This window comes from Poecilia reticulata, linkage group LG11 (genome assembly GCF_000633615.1).
Source record: "Poecilia reticulata strain Guanapo linkage group LG11, Guppy_female_1.0+MT, whole genome shotgun sequence".
NCBI lineage: Eukaryota > Metazoa > Chordata > Actinopteri > Cyprinodontiformes > Poeciliidae > Poecilia > Poecilia reticulata.
In genome coordinates this window covers 14391260-14411169 of record NC_024341.1, presented here as the reverse complement: position 1 = coordinate 14411169, position 19910 = coordinate 14391260, and the positions used below count along the sequence as shown (strand labels likewise).

At 40.5% G+C, this 19910-nt stretch overlaps 1 protein-coding gene across 3 annotated transcripts in view; it reads left to right on the top strand.

The window, feature by feature from the left end:
• The first annotated feature begins 5891 nt into the window (after positions 1-5891).
• ripor2 (RHO family interacting cell polarization regulator 2) overlaps positions 5892-19910 on the top strand; it is a 69852-nt gene continuing 55833 nt past the window's right edge. The window contains exon 1 of one of the 3 annotated variants that reach the window (XM_008422028.2): positions 5892-6004. In XM_008422028.2, the coding sequence (XP_008420250.1) occupies positions 5944-6004 (61 nt within the window). In that variant the 5' untranslated portion in view covers positions 5892-5943. Of the gene's footprint in view, positions 6009-11672; positions 12121-19910 lie in introns of those variants that run through there. The other 2 variants (XM_008422030.2, XM_008422027.2) reach the window with 2 other exon arrangements.

Here is a 19910-nt window from a genome sequence, read left to right as displayed (position 1 = left end):
AGTGCAGGTGAAACTTAAGGCCTTAAAATGACTTTAAAACCAGAAAACTGCTATTAAAATACCTGAAAGAACCGTTTCCAGAATATTTGGAGTTCACAGGTGGGGCACCCATCTTAAAATGAACCCACGATGAGGTTAATTTAAAACGGCAAAGAACCAACTAATGACCCAGATAAAAAAAAAGAAAGTCCAAAAAGTTTTTTGCTCCCAGTTTGCCGTCAATTTTACTTTAATGTTTCACACAAATTGTAATTTTTGACAGAGACAATCTGGGGAAGTACAGAATACTATATTTCAAATACTGATTTACTAAGAGGAAAAAAACGCGATTAAAACTAACCAGGTCATAAGTGTAAAAGTAACTGCCTCCAAAATCTAATAACTGGTTTTGCTCCGTTTGGAGGCTGCAGCTGTCATCAAGCCTCTGGAAAAACTGAAAATCAGCCTTCTGCGTCACCGTGGAGGGACCGGGGCTCTGTGTTCTCTGTAGATTTGTTTTATTCAGCTAAACTGGGTTTAGGCTCTAGTCTTTGACTAGGCCATTGAAAAGGCTACAATTTATTTATTTTTGTTGTTCAGCGGTGGACTTGCTGAAATACTTTCAGATTGGAAATTGATGACGGGTAATGTTCATGCAGGATTCTATGCAGGAGAGCAAAAGTCATGGTTTCATCCATTAGAGCAAGTTGTCTAGACCCCAAAGAAGCTAATTATTATTTTTCCAAAATGCTGTGTTGGTCATACACACACTGCAGTGAGATAAATGCCACAGAGATCCACTGTTGCCATTAATCATCGTATATTCTCAAAAGTCTGGGCCTTCGGTCAGGATTGGCTTTGACATTTGAACTCTCATCTTTTTCTCATGCCCAATCACTAACATTTACCTTACCTGAGGAAAGTAAAGTCTGCAGTGCTTTAGATGTTCTTCTGAGGCCTTTGGTGACCTCCTTAATGACCTCACAGAGTAACTTTTGTAGGCCTGCGTCTCAGGATAAGAACATCGCTGTTCCGTGTTTTACAAATATTATTATTGTTCCAGATTGGCAGATGTTTGCAACTTTCCCAGTTGTTCTTGAATTTCTTTGAGACCTTTCAACCTACTTCTTGTTGTCAAACAGGTACAATTTAGGCGATTAAATTTTTTTTTGGTTTTAATTCTCGAGTTCAGGCTGCCATGAATCCTCAGTCTGACTTGTGAAATAGAGCTTATGTTTTCAGATGCAGCTATATTCAATAATATGATTTTTTTTTTCTCCAAATTTTATATTAGCTTTTTGCATTCAAAGACACTTATGCTCACACGTATCTGCATTTGAGCAAGTTGCATGTATCCCTGACCTCTGGTTTCTCTTAATATTACCTGGAGCAAAGGGAATCAGTGAGGAATTGTTTTCTTGTGGCCGTTCTTGCTGTCCTGGAGCAGCGTGACCAGGGCTCAGGCTGACCTTGTCCTGAGCCCTGGTCGGCTTGTTTGTGATGACTCACAAGGCTTAGACTGGAAGGAGAGAGATAAAAAAACAAACATTTTAAAAGGTCCAAAGAAATAAAATCTGGTCACTGTGAGAATATTTGTCGTCTCAAACTGTGCAAATGCGCTAAGTGAATTCTGCTTCTTTACCGAAGGTTTCATTTTTAAAGAAACTACAATATAAAACACATAATGCAGCGCCACAGTATTCACAGGCCTTGAATATATTAATATTTTGTCAGATTATAACCACAAACTCCTATTCCATTAGTACTTTTATATGATAAAGTGCTTCATAACGGTGAAGTGTAAGGAAAACGACATGTCTATTCAACTGGTTTTATAAATAAAAATCAGATCATGGAAACATCAATATCAAAACAATCTGAAAAATGTAGTGTGCATTAGTATTCTGCACATATGAGTGAATACTAGTGTTTTGGTGTTTGCCCCTGTCTGTCAGGTCTTGCGTTGTTTTGAGTTGTGTTGATTATTTGATAGTAGTTCCATCATCATTACGTTCCTTAGTTTTTTATTTTGATTAGATTCTGTTTTACATGAGTTCAGTCCTCTAGTTACTTTAGTTTTATTGTATTCTTTATGTCAAGTTATTTGTTAGTGCTACATTCATTTCCATTTTGTTTACTCTCTCTCTCGCCTCCAGTGCCACTTTCTCTCTCTCTCCCCTCACACCTGGAACTTGTTCCTTGTTCAGTAATCAAGCTCTCCAGTATATGTGCAACTTCTTCCCAGTCACTTCTTGCAGGTTCCTCACATTAAACCCTGTTCCTTCCCCATTTCACTTTGGTGGCTTTTTAGCAACTGGTTTCTGTTTTTGTTCTGCTCTGGCTCCCTGCATTTCCCATGACTTTTGTAAGTATTTTGATTGTCATTCTTATTGAACTTTGATCATTTACTTCTTCTCTACACTACCTCTCTACACTTGTTTCTATGTCGCTTTGCTTTATTCTACAAATAATAAAATAGCAAAACCTTGTAATCCTTTTCAATCCACTTCACAATTTGACATGAGTTTTTTTTTTGGTCGATAACATAAAATCCTAATAAAATACACTGACGTTGTAACTTATAAAAATATATGTGTGTTTAAATAAAATGCATAAATATGTTTGCAAGGTGATGTGAAACTGCAGGGATCTGAATTTTGTGCCTAAATTGCTTCTTTTTTCCTAAGTTGTCTGATACTGAGCACAAGATGCAAAGTAACCTCCACCGCCTGTTACGTCAGTTTCATCGAGACATGAATTATAAGTACCTGATGAAAAGCACTGGGCTGACTGGTCAAACATGAAAAGCTGGCATCCCCTTCCCAACAGCGACTCATGAGCTCATGGTTCCCATGTCTCTGGGTTTGGACTGAGCTGCCAGTTTCTTCTTTGTGCTTCTCAGAGGAGCTCTCGGATTTTCATGGTGGCCAGGATGTGGCTTTATTGAGTGTCCATTACTCTCTGAGAGATGCCAGTGTGTGTGTGTGTTTGCAAGATGCTGGCTGTGAAAGCAGATCCGGCTTTTCTGATGAGAACAAACATTCAAATGCTGATGAGCCAGGAAAGAATGTGGATTTAACTCTGTGTTGCCAAGTTTCTTCTCCTAAAGTCTCTTTTTGAGGTTGTGTTTCAAGTACTTTCTTTTCTTTCACTTTCAAAACAAATGAATTTTGGACTGAAGCATAAAAACTGCAAACCTATCTACAATTTTGATGAGCATCATTGAGGTTAGTTATTAAAGACATATGATTTTGTTAATGGCAAAATTTGCTGAAATCTCCAAAGTGCTGTCTCATACCACATTTGGTAAGTGACACAATGTCAGGGGCCTGCAAAGCAGGACTGCCAGGCTGTCTGGTAAGAAGGATACAGTGTGAGAGCCTTAACATTTATTTCTTAGCTTCTAACTATACGCCCATGCAGCAGAGCCAGTGTTTCCTCATCTGCATTAAAAAGATATCAGCTTCCAGCACAGATGCCAGGTTTACTCAGTCTAAAGAGTCAGATGTTCCCATGCAGCAAGTTAAAAACAAAAGCACTGCTACCAGGTAGAGGCAGTTTGTTGCTATTGCTTAACACATAATACTCTTCTTCAGATTTTTTAAGCCATTTAAAAAAAAAATCTTTTGTCCTTTGCTTTCCATGTTCCTTCCGGCAGCTACAATATGCTGTCATAGTCAAAGATTAAACGGAAAATGGGGAAAACGGAGCAAAAAAAAAAAAAAAAAGCATCTAAAGTTCAGGCAGATCCCAGAGGTTCTTGAGTGTAAAGCTATTATTAACGTAGGAACAGATGGAGCTGAAACCGCATTAAAAAAGTTGGTCTGACGTTAAGAATAATTTGCTAAATGAGAAAAATGTAGGTTTGTGCAGCATAAATCACATGTAGGTCACGTAACTGTGGCGAAACTAATTTTCATTCACCGGGGAAATGGACAGCTGTGTAGCGACTGCTGATCTCATTGTGTTTTCTCAAGTGAGTTAATACGAAGTCATACCCTCCTTTAGACATAATGAAATGTCTTTTTCCATAATGACGACATAACTAAGGAGTGTTTCGAGTTCTGCTCTTCCTGTCCGTTATCTTTGGACGATAAAACAGAGGTCTCTCCATTCATGATGGAATAACTGACCTCTTTACACAATTTCATCTGGGTATTACAAGCAGAGCTGCAATCAGTACTTGATGTTTTTTTACACACCATTGCCCAACCTTTGCCTCTGTGTCTCCACCCGGTTTCTGAGAAACTGCTGTGAGAACCACCCTGCATATCCGCTTGGCAGAATCTATGTAAACTTAAAAAAAAAAACTCCCATTTCTGTGGCTAACGCTGCCCGTTTAAAAATCTGGGTTGTCTGTATTTATCTGGCTTTGAAACTTGCCTCCTCCCCCTTTGTGTAACCAGCAGGTGCAAGCTGTGGATTGTAAGCGATGGGCAGCGTGGGAGAGGAAATGAGGATTTTTTTTTAGAGCTATCGCCACCTTGCTGCCCCACCCTGCTGCAAACCGTCTCATCTCACTGTCAAAAATAAACCTGGATTACTCTATATGCGCTCCTTTGCCCAATATACGGTGTTATTTGACACTTGTAGCACACAGATGATAAAAATGTTTTACTTGCAGACAAGCTAACATTTAAAAAAAAAAAAATATTCCCATGAAAGTGATCGTTCTGAAAAGAGGATGAAACGATAAAACCAAACACCTTCTCTAAATCATAGATAAAAAGTTGCTTGCTGACTACTTGGCTTAGACTGAATTATTAAGATTTTATGTGCTTTACACAAAGTAGAGCAAACTTTCAAACTGGGTGGAAAAGAATACATGATTATCATTTTTTGCAGGTAAAATCTGATAAGTGTGGCTTGCATTTGTATTCAGCCCCTTTTACTCTGATGCCAGTGCATAAAGAAGAGAGCAGAGTAGCAGTCATGAGGCCTTGCTGACTCTGGAGGAGCTGCAGAGATCCACAATTCTGGTATGTTTAAGACCAAAATGTAGCGTTTTGATCCACATGTAAAATGCTACTGGAAGAGTATGCTGCATCACCATGAACTCACCATCCCCATTTTTAAACTGGGTGGTGGCAGCATCATCCTGTGGGGATACACGACTTGCAGTGCATCAGGGAAACCAGTCAGAGTTAATGGGAAAACCAGCTAGACTGCAAAAGACTTGACACTAGGCTAAAGGTTCGCATTCACAACAAGGCAACGACAACCCTAGATGTACTCACTTAATATACAGGCCTAGTCAAAGTCCAGATCTAAATCTAATTGAGATTTTGTGACTTGAGTATACGTGGGATTCCAGATACTTTCCACTTCCATCTGTCAGAGCTGTTGTTGTTTATAAAGAAAAACTACAGGAAGTTTTTGCCATGTAGATGTCCATGGATTTACACTAAAAGACTTTCAACTGTAAATGCAGCAAATTTGAAGCAGAAATGTTCAGATTTTTCAATTTGTGGTGGTGTATCACATAAAATCTAAAAAAGAAAACACACTGAATCTTGTGGCTGCGACCTAACAAAAGCCCAGGAAACCGCAGTGCTGGAACTGCACTGTAGGACATATGTATAAATATGGAGTTGCAGAGACATGCCTTGGTCTACTGATTCATTCGGTTCAGTGCGTCAGCGGCGCGTTATCGCCTCCCTCCAGGTGTAGCCGGCAGGCTGGGAGCAGGGCCGCATACGTCGCTTCTGCCATCTGTGCGGTGCCAGTCTGCACAGCTGGAGAGAAGCGGCTGCATTGTTGTCATTGTCTGATGCCCTCTGTGCACTCTGAGACAGCGACGGAGCGAAAGGACAGGAGAAAAGGAGGCAATTGTGAAACAAGGACAGACAAAGTACAATGGCGGCAGGGAGAGACGGGGAGAGAGCCCAGAAATAAAAGCTGGGGGGGAAAAGCACTAGAAGGAGCAGTTTCTGAGGAGGCTCACAGTCGGGGGAGTTTAGTGAAATGTATCGCAGAGTCAGGACTTTCCACCATGTGAGGATGAAAAGATACCGATATGAGTACAGTAGGTATTTGCCGTTCGCTCTCTTGTAAAGTTGCTCTTCATCTGCAGAAATTTGCCTGATTTCAAATAACTCCCTCTGGTCTGAATGTTCTCAGACTTTACTGGTTTGTTAAAGTGGAACATAATGTGTTGTTCTTTCCAGCATCAGGCTTTATTGAAGTCTTTCTGTCTGCAGTCTGCCCCGATTGATGTGTTTAATGCAATTTTTCTCATAAAGTTGCCCGAGGAGCTGATAGACATGTGCGTAGTATCGTTCTAAGTTATTCATTTAGCTGTGGAAAGTTTTAGTTTGAAGTGGTCACCATCGGCAGCATGGATCATACGTGCATCAGTGAGCGTTGCAGCTAACTCTATTTGCCATGCTCTGTGCTTCCTCGTTGTTACTCGGGCAACCAGTCGTCCCTTCGCAATCATCCGGTTTTTGTAATTTGTGAGGGAACACAGAGAGAATATTAAAGTTTTGTCCTCTTTCTCTGTCGTTCACATCCATCTTTTTGGAAATTGTTAAACAGGAAATGACTTAATGAGGAGTGTTCTCTAAATATCTGCCACATTGAAGCAAAAGAAGACACTCTGGTCTTGTTAAATGTACTTTATTCTTCTTTTTTCAACCTCTCCATCCCCCTCCATCACACCAGCAATCTGCTGCAGCAAAAACCTGCTCACGTTCTCTGGACTTGGGCTTCTATTTTCCACATGCTGATTTGAATTGGCCTGTGTTGCACTACCCTGCATCGTTTGGACGTTCTGTTCCATGTAGTCATGTTTTAGGTCTCCTGAAGGGAGAAAGGGTGTAGGTAAGCATTAGGATAATGAAATGTAATTGATTTTGTTCTGAAAATAAACAGTGAATTGAAATTGCAGCACATTTCCTTTCACTTAAGCAGCAACATGGTTTTCTAATGCCCTCACACCTTCACCTTCTTATGCATTTGACTGCATGCACAGTTTGATCTCCAAGCAAGCTAGCGCCCATGGAGTCTATCGCCATGGCAGTGAGGTAAATAATTCTGGCCCTACATCCTTTAGGGCCTTACACATGCAGCCCAGGTGGCAACTAATGGATGGGCAGCACTTTATTTGACAAGGTGTGCATGAGACTGGCATGACACAGTCATAAACATGACATAACGCCTGTAGATGAAGATGAAGAAGTTCTGATGAATGCTGATGACTGTCATGAAGTGTCAATCGATACATAAAGACACTTTTAATGCAAAGCTGACCATTTTAATGGACTTTTAATACAAGTTTTAATTAATATTTGCATTAAAAGCGTAATTAACTGAATAATGCACAGCTGACACTTTTAATACACTTTTAATGTCATTTTGCATTAAAAGAGTCATTATTTACCAAGTGACACGTCATGGCAACAGTCGTAGACATTCATAAAGACTCCTTCATGTTCATGACGGGTGTAAGAGTGCAAGCTATCGCACAAGAAATGGCATCAACACAACATTTTTAACTACAACTCTTGGATTAACCCATATAAAGTTAATATATTGAGTTTAAAAACATAAGGAAGTCATCTTTGTTTAACAATCATAATCTCAGATACAATCCATGACCTTAACAAAGGTCAGAGAGTGCAATAAAAAAACGAGATGGCCATAATGGGGGGAGAAACGAGCACAGATATGAGGTGGTTGCAAGATTGAGCATAAATCTAAAACGTACTTGTAAGAATGTAAGAAGAACTTTTTTCATTTCCCTTCTCACGGGAACAGAAGGGGAGAGGCTGCATGTCTTTGAGTTGGCGCAACACCATTAGCCTGCATGCAACAGCGCATTACATCTGCAGTTCTAATAACTGATATTTTAGTAAACAGTAACAGGCGTTCTGATGCATATATTCAGGGCCAGAGGAGGCACTGTGTAGGAGGGTGAAGCTGCCTATTCATTCCTGGGACACTCATCATCTGGCGGGATGCAGATGCTAAAGGGCTGCATTGTTTGACCGCATTCAAACAACGCTATTGTACCGAGCGGATCTGATTGTGCTTTTCTCTGCACTGAGAGAAATAAATACATGTGTATGTGCTGAGCGGGTGTCTGAACTTGACTGTGTTTTAGTGTCGTTGCCGTCTGACTGCGCGTCTCAGTCCGGCTGCATTTGCAAATGCGGTTTTCTCTGTGGTGACAGTGTTTCCAGTCACTGAGAGGACTAAATGTTATTCAAATGCGACCTCACTGACGTCTACCAAAAACATTAATGGATATCATGAAAAACATGAAATATGAATGATGTAATCTGTGTGGCGGTTGTACCAGTCCTGTTAATGATGTAGCTCTGGGTTTGATTGCAAGATGAGTCATGATTTAATCACCAGGACATGAGCTGGTTTTAGGAGTGAACAGATGGAAGTGGGATGAAGCTGGAGAAGACAGCAGGCTGTGCTGTGAATGTGTCATTGTGTGTGTGTGTRYGTGTGTGTGTGTGYGTGTGTGTGWGTGCGTGTGTGYGTGTGTGTGTGTGTGTGTGTGTGTGTGTGTGTGTGTGTGTGTGTKYGTGTGYGTGTGYGTGTSTGTGTGTTTTTCTGCGAGTTTCTGTGGCATCGGGTTCATGCTGTCAGCAGGTGATGTTTTGGTGCTGCCCTTCCTTTACAGTCCAGCAGACCTTCAGCTTGTGTGCGTGTTATTAAGGTTGATCTTTTCTGCAGAACATTCTTGCATTGTAGACTTTTGACGTTGCTTAAATACGAAAAGAAGTTTATCCCTATTTGTCTTTAGCTTAGACTCTTTTAGGTTGACAGGAGATTATTTGTGAACCTGCAATGTTGGATTTAGGTTTTGACACGTTATCGTTCTTTGATCAAAACCAAGCTTTAGGGTCGTTGTCCTGCTAGGGGGAATCTCCACTCAGGTATTAAGTTTTTTGCAACATCCAACATATATGTATATCCTTTAAATGCTTTAAAAGTTCATAGTTGTCCTGTTGGCAGCTGTGCATCTCTGCAGCTCCTCCAGAGTCACCACGGCCCTCTTGGCTGTTTCTGATTGTCGCTCTAGTTGGCAAGACACTCAGCTTAAGGTGGACACTCGTGTCTTGGTGTGTGGTTCTGTTAACTCTTTCAGTTTTTGGTTGATGGGCTGAACTTTGCTAAGTGAGGTTTTCATAGATTTGGATATTGTTTTGTATCCTGGGATGTTTGGGTTCTGGGGTTTCTTTTGTGGTTGTATTTTGACAATTTCCTTGTCTTTATTTTATGTTCTATAGATCTTGTCTTATTCTATTCAGTTATTTGTTTTCAGTTTTGTTTGCCATATCAGTTCATTCTTTTGTGTTTGGTTGTTGTTTGCTCTTGTGCTTTGTTTATTTGTGCATTTGGACTTAGTTCCCTTAGATCAGTGTTTATCTTCTCCCCCTTTGTTTGCAGTTCCTTTGAGTTCAGCTCTCTTTGTGTTAATTCGTCTCTTTCCCTCAGTTTCCATTCTGTCACAGCTGTACCACATCACTTCTGATTAGTTCATCTGCTTGCTGTGTCACTTCCACCCTGGCCTCGGCATATAAGCTCACTGGTTTTTATTGTTCGTTGCTGGATTTTTCCATTTCTCTGACTCTTACTCTACCCGTGTTCGTGTCCTGTGCCCCTCAATCACCCGGTGGGAGTTTTGTTATCCTATTTTTCAAATTTCACAATGATCCTCCCAGGCTCCTGTGTACATTTTGGCCGCGGTTCAGCCATACAAAACATGACACCAACTCTGCTGTGAACTCTCCACTACTTTCTCCCTGACTTTTTGTCTTCATGATGCAGTTTGTTGACAGATGGGGGAAAAAAAATAAAACCTCTGAGATCTTCACAGAACAGCTGGATATATATAAAGATTAAACTACACATGCAGGACTCTGTCCTACTGATCTGTTATATAAAATTATGATAAAATACAGTAGAGTTTGTGGTTGTATTGTGACAAAACCTAGAGGAAATCCTTTTGAGTGGCAGAGTACATCACCTGTAGCCTGTGCTGTGCAAACACACCTTTAAATATGAATCTAGAATCAATTTATTAATTGATTCTTGGTGTTGATTTCTCAGCGTATGAGGCTGTTGGAGGATTTACAACAGGTGCCACCAACATTGTCAATAGGGCTGTTCCAAAAATACATCAATTATTAATCATTAAGTGATATAATTAAAGTTAAACTGTGTGTTTTAAACTGGTACCCATTTGAATTACTCAGTAACCATTAAGTAGCTCTTCTGCAAAAAGGTTGGACCCATAATTTACACAAACTGATATCGATAGATTTGTTTTAAAATGCTGAAGATGAGGAGTCATGGTTTAGCTTATTTAAAACATGCAAAGCTGAAATTTGCGAAACAGTTTCCTGAGTTTGTTTCTCAAGCTTTAAACTGAACAAACCGATGTTCTCTGCCGCAACACAAATTTAAAATCCTTGAATTATTGACCAGCAGTTTCACATGAAACTTGTGCCGGCTGCTGCTGAGATTAAAATCTTTGTGATGGGATTAAAAACTAATTTAGAAAATTGTTTTGGATGGCTGAGATGTTCAACTCCACTTTCGGTAACTAGCACTGTCTCGTCCCTTTTCTTCTCAACGTTACACACAATATTCATAATATTAGCTCTGTCCACAAGATCGTCATGTTCATTTTTGGATCTGGTCAGCATCTGACGACGGTTTTGACGTACAGACGTTGTCTGAACTCGCTCTGCGGAAAATGAGTTTGCTGCCAGGCTTGTTCCCGTGAGCTTCAGCTTTTAAGGGAAGCGGTGACAGAGGAGGGCAGGTCTGAGGGAAATGTGATAATGAACTGACTTGAGGCCTACTTTCTATTTTGGTTTCAAATTGGTTTGTCTAAATCGGGTGAGTCAGGGAAACGGCATGGAGAGTAAAGGGAGAAAGAGACGGGTTTCGCAAAAAGGAGGAAGAAAATTCAGGGAAGCCGGGGCAATGGAAATCCTATTTCCTTTAAACTTTTCACCACACCTCTCTCCCTTTCTTTTTCACTTCCATACCCAGTCCAATTTAAATAAACCAAAAACCTTTTCTATATCAAATGCTCCTCTTGTGAAAGTTGGGCTAGTTGGCACTCGGATGATAATCCTGAGCGCCGCACTGCTGGACAGGTCATGACTAACAAGAAAATGGCCCAGGAGTTATGCAAACCTTTCCTTTTCTGTGGTTTTAGTTGCAGAGTTCAAAGGTCAAGGGGTGCAAACTCTGTCGCTAATAGAAGGATCTTTCTGCTAACGTTACTCGATAAATATCCTGCCTGGTTTAAATTGCTTTCTGCTCAGAGCAGGTGAGAGTGTTTACTTGCAGCCTGCGCCGCTCTGGGGAAGCTTTCAGAAACGGCAGATGACGCCAGACTTTATCGTCACTGCCAAAGCCCCCTCAAAGTGGGCCAAATGAAAAAATAGAGAGAGCAGTCAGTGTTGTCCCACGAGTCCTGGTGGGCTGTGAAAGGATGGCCAGCAGAGACGCTTCATATCCAGGCTAAACTCTCACTTTCACGCCTTCTTTGCATGTTTGTTCCGGCTCAAAACATGCCATCAAATTATTCCTGTTGATCGCCAAGCGCTCGAGCTGACTCATTGTGGAGAGCTGTATGGTGGATATGGACACACACACACACACACACACACACACACACACACACACACACATACACACATACACACACCACTGACGCTCCTCTTACGGCACATTCTCATAAACACACACATGCGCACACTTACTCGTACAAGTGCTCTCCAAACGGCACACTCTCACTTCAGCTTTTGCACAGGATGTTATGAAATCGGCACTCTTGCTGAAACTTGGTGAAGGTCGCTGGGTGTCCTCTCTTGCATCCACCCACCCACTCTTCACCTGACACACACACACACACACACACGCACACATTGCTGTGCAGACAGCTGAAGCACGCTCAGCTCAGTCCCTGTCCTCTCCCTTCTCGTGTGAGGAGCCTGCCGGTGGATCGGAGCGAAGAGGCCCCACTGGCCGGCGTCGATTCCTTCTCGCAGCCCAGACGTTTTCTCAGACGGGGAGGGATACCGATGGCCGTGACCGACATTCCAGAGGACGACCTGGATGAGATGATGCGTGAAGAAGCGGAGGATGTCTTCTATGAAGACGGTAGGCTTGCCAAAGGGTCAGCTGGGGAGTGTTGGGAAGCAAGCGTGGGTTTACTGGTGGGCAGCTGCAGCCGCTCGCGTGGTCACACTGGTTTGGTTTGTGACTCGGGAGTTGTTGTCCGGGTGAAGAAAAGGGCAAAAGTGATGGTTGAACGCCGACCCAGAGGGATCTCCTCAGCTGTGTAGGCGGGGTTCACTGCTACACGCTCGAATAGACTTACCAAAATTAGAAATTCACTTTTGACAGCGTGATGAGAAATATGAGTTACTGGATGAGCAGCTGGTGGGATTTATATTAACCAATCTATGCATGAAATGAGTCTAATTATTTCTGCCGTAATGAATTCTGCTTGCTGCTTGTTTCCTGTTCCTCTTCTTAGGAGTGTTTTTTATTTAAATTAGTCTTCTGTCTTTTTTTTTTTTTTTTTAGAAAGCGGAGAGTAGCTGTGCCCTCTGCAGTGTGGGCGTTCTTGTGTAACAGGCATTTTAAACCACAGAAAAATCTACTTTCCTTGAGAGTTTATAAGCCTTCAGAAATGCAGCATGACACAAGACTGTGTTTTTAGTGATTTGATGCATGATCCATTTAACATCAACAACACGGTTCTGCAAAAATATTCTTTCAATCAATTAACTAAGAATTCAGTGGAATAACTAGAAGATCTTTAACGTTGTTGCCTCAGAAAACCTGAACAATGTTGGTTTTGTCTTTCATTTTTCCTGCGCTGGTAACTAAACTAATGATCTTTTATGAACTATCAAAGTTCAGACATGCATGTAGGGCATGCAGAAATGTTTTCTAATGTGTGGTTAAAACTCTATAAGGGAGACAACTGCATTTTACTTTTCTTATTGGCAGAAATCATTTTATCTTCTGTTAGCTTTCACATTGAGTTTTTTACTGCCATGACTACCAATGTTCCCGGAGACTTTGTAATGGAAACATCCACAGCATGACAACCATACTTGGGAAAGAGAACATAAAGTGCGTTTTCCATGAATTTATATTTTGTTTTAGGTCAAAGCAACAGCTCAAGCTATGTTTCATCTGACTGGAAGTCAACACTTCCGGTTCAAGTGCTTGTAATGTGTATTAATATGCCACATATGTATATTTCTGATGGTAGAATAGAAAATACTTTTTTTTAATTTCCCATATTTATACCTCAGGAAAGCAGAGTCATGGATTACCAATTAAATATTCCTCAATATTCTAAATAACTAAAGTAGAGACTTTGTGCACTAGCTACTTGCTAGGTGCAGTACTGTTGTTGTGCAACAGAGGTAAAATGGTTCATTAAACTAATTTAGACACATTTTACTGCTCCTCCTTGGAGTGAATAATTCCTCCCAAATTAATTTGTACTTTCATTTAAGCTCAACCACTTTTAAGCGACAAGGGCTGTGCAGATGGTGCAACATGTTTACATTTCATACAAGCAGAGTTTAGCTTCACATCTACATGTTTATACCTTTTATATTTAAGGTTTATTCAAAGGCTCTTAAATCTCAGATGGCCAGTTCATGAGGATGCTCTCTGATATTGCATCACTGGATGCGATCTGCGTGACGATGCCTCTTCTGACCCAGTTTTGACAGTTTTTTTTTTTTTGTTTTTCCGCTGCCGGTAATGTGATGTTGGCTTTGAACAGCTCTGCCAGGAGGTGCTCCGCCAGATGACTCTCTGCGGCAAACCAGCCAATCACAGCACACGGATTCCTGTAAAGTTGGCCAGTGGGCATCAGAGTGTTTATTCATAGACGCATCTGAAGGTTGCAGAATGTGGATCACTTATATTTTCTGTTCTAATTAGCTCTCTGGATTAGCCATGGAAATTATTCAGCGTTGCTTTGTGTTAGAATAATCAGGAGTTTCATTTTTGGTGAAATGTATCACGGCTGTCCTACTTTCTTCGTATGAATTAGCTGTATTATTAACGGCCAAAGTAAATCTTCTTCATCCGCTGTGGTTTTAATTGGTTGTTCGGCCGCCGCAAGGGGTCAAACAGTGCATCCATTTACAGAATGTTTCTACTTCGCCATGTTAAATCAACTTCATGGACAGCAGAGCACATTTTGAAAATATAATATATACAATCATGGGTGCTGTCAGTCAGAACCAATGATTTACAATGTTGTAAATCATTGGATTTACAACGGATTCTTTTTAAGTGTGAATCAGCATAACGGTGGCAACAGCAGAATATTAGATTTAACTGTGGCCTGTTGACTGTCAAAGACCCAGAAATTTACATTTTACAGGCCTTGAAAATAACAAACTGGACCTTTAGAGAGCAATGATGTCTTAATCTATGAGTTTATCTTAGTCTGATGCATTTATTTTTGTCCTACCTTGAGATTCAGGTAAATATGCACAGCACAAATGTTAAATCCCTGCAGCTGAAACCTTTCGAAGGTTAAAATTGAAAGGTGAATATTTTCTCGCTTAGTTCTATGTATTTATTTTTTAATTGAGCAAAAACATGGACAAAATTTGTATCAACAGATACATTTCTGCTTTCTGGCATTTTAAGAGTAACTTAATAAATCTACTTTGTTTACATGAGTGGAAGGAATTTTACCCAGGATACATTTTCAAGAAAGCAAATCAAGCATTTAGCTTTTATTTGCACAACCAAACAGCTGCATTTTATAAAATGTGAATAAACAAATGAACGCAAAGCGGATAACTTCTTAGGATATTGTAATTTCAATAACATGGTAGAAGTGGCTTTGGCAGTTCTTAAATTGCAGTGTTTGATAAGGATGGATGGATTCTCCATACAGTTATCAGCATCCCTGGTAAAGATATGAAAAAACCCTAAAATGCCATTTTATTTATTATTATTGCAGTAGAATAGTCTCATTTTAAAGAATTTAATCAGTCTGTGGTTAATTGTTTTTTGTAACCTCTCTTCCCATACATCAACCTTACTCTAGTTGCATGTCCTTTTGTCTTTCCCATTTTGAAGAGTGATTTGGAAAACTGGGCCACTGTGATTTTCTCTATATTTATACGCTCAACAAATACATAATTAGACATCACTAAAAGTGAAGTGGAAATCAATGAAACGCATCAGTTCCATGTTATAGGAGTCATTACGGGTGCTAGTGATGTAATAAAATTAAAAATCTCACTTGAGTCATTAAATGGACTCCAGCTAAAGGGTTGAATAGAGGATTTTAATGCATCTTAGCCAGACGCTTTAGTGCAAAGAAAGCATTTGAAAAGATTGCAGGAATAACCTTGTTTGGCCTTGACCTCAGAGCCACCTTCAGTAGCAGGTGTGTGTGTGTGTGTGTGTGTGTGTGTGTGTGTGTGTGTGTGTGTGTGTGTGTGTGTGTGTGTGTGTGTGTGTGTGTGTGTGTGTGTGTGATATATGTTTGCTGTCACTGCTACACTCTCAGAGACAAGTGGCTGGGTGAGGCATGGTTAGCCTACCTTGTATCACTGAGCTGAATTATGACTACCCTGACCTGAACAGGAGGGCTTCACTTCGTCCTTTTCATTCAGTGACTCAATTCAGAATGTGTGAATGAGCAAAACGTCGTAGTGCGCTTTTCCACAGACCGAGTAAAGCTTTTTGAGTTCAGTACGTCGAAGCAGCGACATGAAGATGGGATGAAGGCCACATGCCGCGCAAATCATTTCATCTGTATGTAGGAATGTGATTCCACCGTTCATTTGATCCTGGCTGCTGCTGCTTTACATCAGGTCGCTGCGTTTACCTCTGGTGGAATCCAGCTGAGCTAAACCACATCAAATCTGATTCATGTAAGCAGGACCCAGAGCAAATTCACGTTGTATTTTACTGCGAGGCGTTTCGGTCTGGACGTTTTGCTCAAATCAGACTTTAGTGTCTTGTTTTTTCACGGCCAACACAACATGGGACATCAAATCCAGCGTGCTGGCAGCGCCAAGCAGAATAAAGCTTCCCAACTGGGAGGCTTTTATGGGGAACAAAGAGGAAGAACAAAAGTTTAAGGATGAAACAAATATTCTGCACATAAACTGGAATGTTTCTGCATTTGCAATCTGAACCAACAGATGGAAAAAAAACTTTTACTACTCGGGGCATGATTCAGATAAATGTGGGCGATTGTCATTTACTCGGTACATATTTTTTATTTGTTTTTTTTTCACCCCACCCTGCTGCAAGGAAAATGTTTCTTTGGGAACAATAGTTAATTGATACTGAAAAGTAACCAGCAACACTTTGTAGTTACTTACTACGCCTTCCCCAGTTGGCACCGATGGAAGGGATCTGTAAAAATTCAACTTTTATTGCCCAAAATGGATATTTTGAAGAACACACCCTTTAAGCTGACCGCATTGTTTTTAGTATTTGTGCGTTAACACACTTCCCTTCTTGCCCCGTTCGTCTCTTCAACCCGTCCCACAGGATTTCTACTGGATTTTTCCAGGATCTGAGATGATCAATGATGCAATGATGGCAATGATTATGGAAATGATTGTTAATATTTATTTTAACCAATCATGACGTCTCTCCTGATGAATGCTGCAAAATCAACCATAGATGTTTGATGAAAGCTTTTTGGATGCAGAGGACAATACAAAGATACAGAAAAAATATATTGTATATATTTTTTTTTCTAAATTTTGCACTGAAAATGGCTCCTAAAAGTAGCTGCTACAATCCATCTCTTATTATTTTGTATTTTCTAATAAAAACACCCCACAGCACCTCTGCGTGAACCCTCAAGTTGCACAAACAATTCTGCTAAAGCCACGCAGAAACTCGACTTCCAGCATGTTGTCACACACAAGTTAACACAAACACAGCTCTGCTGTGTATCATACATTTATCACACATCCACACATGGTAAATATCCCTTCAGAAACTCTGTTAAAATTACTCTATCAGTTGGTGGAAAAGTGCACAGAAGCTGCATTGAGACCAAAAATAATCACAACAGTCTCTTTAAACGCCCACTTTCTCCTCAGCACAAGCTCGGAGACTTTGAGTTTAGTCTAATTTTACGCTTGTGTGCCGAAGAACTCGAGAGCCATGTGTCCCCGAGGAAAGAGTCAGTCAAAGGACTTTAATGATGGCGAAAAAAGAAAAAAATATGGCTGAGCATGAGATTGATGGCGCCACAGTTGAACGTGGCGTGTTGGTGTTTTGTGTCTAAATAAGCCAGTGTTTGACTAACTGGGTCAGGTCAGAAGGCATGAAGAGCTGCTTTCAGTCACGAGTGAGAAACGCTGCTGGAAACACTACTGGACTATTAAGATGCCTCGAAGCAGGATGAACTTCAGATAAAGTTCAGAGAAGCACAAAGGAAACAGATTCCACTTCAAAACGCCCCTTTTGAAAAAGTGTTCAAACACAGATCGTCCTGCTGCTGGAACAGTTTAATCTCCTTTAGTGTATTTTTCAGGATTTTTCTTGCAGCACAGTCAGTTTGAAACCCTTCTCTTGGTTTTAAAGCATTCAGTTTAGGTTTAATGATTTCGTCTTTCTCCAGGATTCCCATTTATCAAGTTTCCTTTCCCTGCTGAAGAAAAGCATCCCAACAGCATCATGCTTCCACCGCCATGTTTTGAGATGTGGATGGTGTGTTCAGGGGAATCTGGTGCTTATTTTCCTTCATCCATCTAATTTTCCATGCAGACCAAAAAGCTACATTTCAAATGCTTAAATAACCTCCAAAGACATTTGGCTTTCTTCCATTTCACAATCACATTAAGCAGAATTGGGGAGTAAATAGTTACATTTAGTTGAGTATCTTTTTTTGGGCAAAAAAAAAATGTATCTTGAGGAATATTTTTACTACTTTTTACTCTGACTTGAGTGAAACGTCTGGATACTCGACTCACTTCGAGGAACGTCACTGAATGAAGAGCAAGCTTGTTTTAACCAAACATCCACCAAGGAAGTTTTATATTCAAAGAAATTGATTAGATATGTTTCTTTTGCCTGATTTTGTTATTTTGTATGAATTATTTTCATTTTTGATCTTCCACATTATATTTTTATTTGTCTGATTATGTAATTTTTAAATAACTGATGTTTTGATCAGTTACCTTGTACTTCATTCGTTTTTTATATAACCAATGGATGGCTACTTTTTACTTTTACTTGAGTAAAAATATCTTGAAGTAGTTCTACTCTTGCTTGAGTTTTAGGTTCTCTTCTCACCTCTACCTTTAAGTCTTATAGTTTCCAAGCTTCACCTTCTCTTTGTGACTGTGGAGATTTTCTTTCTTTATCTCTCCAATCCTTTTCTGAATCATTTTGATGTTCACTTGCGAAAGATTGTGACGTTGTGTGTTACAAATGGTTTTCTTTGTGGTTGTGATCCCAGAAGCTTTTGGATCTTTAACAAGACTCTTCCAAATAGCTGCGTACCGTTCCTCCTGGATGAGCTCAGAGTAAATTTCCGTCTAAATTGGGTAAACCGGAACTCACTAAGGTAATGTTGAAACGTTATGACGTAATAGAGTTGAAAGAGGAGGCAGCAGGTTTAAGGAAATGACACGTAGCTGTGCTGGAATGAGATGCTAACATAGCTAACGGTGTAAGAAATTGGTTTAGGAAACTTTTTTATTTATTCAGTCATATCACTTTGTATTTAATTTCTCCTTGTTGGTGTCTTTTTTGCTCATTCCACCCTCGTACTGATCTTCTATCTTGTCTTTGGCGTTTTTTAAGAGCTCCAGGAGGATTCTGTGGACGGGTGTGATTTATATGCATAACAAACTAAGGCTAGGATGACCTGTAATTGAAAAGTTAATTGTGTGTCACATCAGCAAATAACCAATCACGAGAATGCTGGAGCCACGGTTCTGTGTGAGTTGAAAGGGACAAAATATTTATTTGACTCAACTGCGTGCAAATCAATATTTATCTTTTGTATAACACTTCTTTTTTTTTTTTTCCTGCTTGACACTTCTAAACTTACACAGTTCCCCCCATCCCCGCTGTAAGTTTAGAAGCTGCTGTAAAGCTCTAACGTAACTCCACACCTTAACAGAGAAACACTTTTTATGATGTCAGCTTTCAATCTCTGCTTTGCTCGAGGGCTTTTCTTTAAAGTTTGTCACCAGAAGCAGCAGAGACTTAAAGAATAAATCAGAGCATGACGAGACATGCGGGCTGCTCTTTGCTGGGCCAGATGCCAAACCTGAAGGTCTTATTTCCCACCGTTCAGGAATTCTTCTCCTATCAAGCGATCGCAGTGGAGGAGCGACATTCCTTCAGTAATGAGGTCACAGAAGAAAGGCCATTTAAATGCTCAAACTGACCCACTTTCATGTCGGCTGCAGACCTCGCTGGATTTCTAATTTGAGTTTGTTTGTTATGGAAACCTGATGACATCCGTCGAGCTGTGCCACTCCGATGGGATCATGTGTCATCCTTATGGCAACAGAGAGTTCATCTCACTCGCTTTAGCCTTGGGGGGGTTGATTATGTCAAACCGAGCCGTCGCTGTGTTTCACAAACCTTTTTAAACGAGGAAGTGACCTGGTGTGCAGAGCTTGTCCGGACAGAGAGACTTATAGATGGGCTGAATTTCACAAATCCATTTCTCCTTCAGACTCTTGTCTGTACTTGCCTTGTGGAGCGAAGGAAACAGTATCCTCCTCAGAGCTGCCAGCCAGAGCGCCGGATCGGAGTGGATCCGTGCTCTTTGGACTGGAAACCTGGGAGGTCGGCTTCATTTAATGGATACTTTATAGCATTTATATATAAAACTGCTAGCAGCTGTAAAGGAGGTGATGTAGTGATAATGGTTTTTACCACAGATCTGAATCACTCTCACTGTG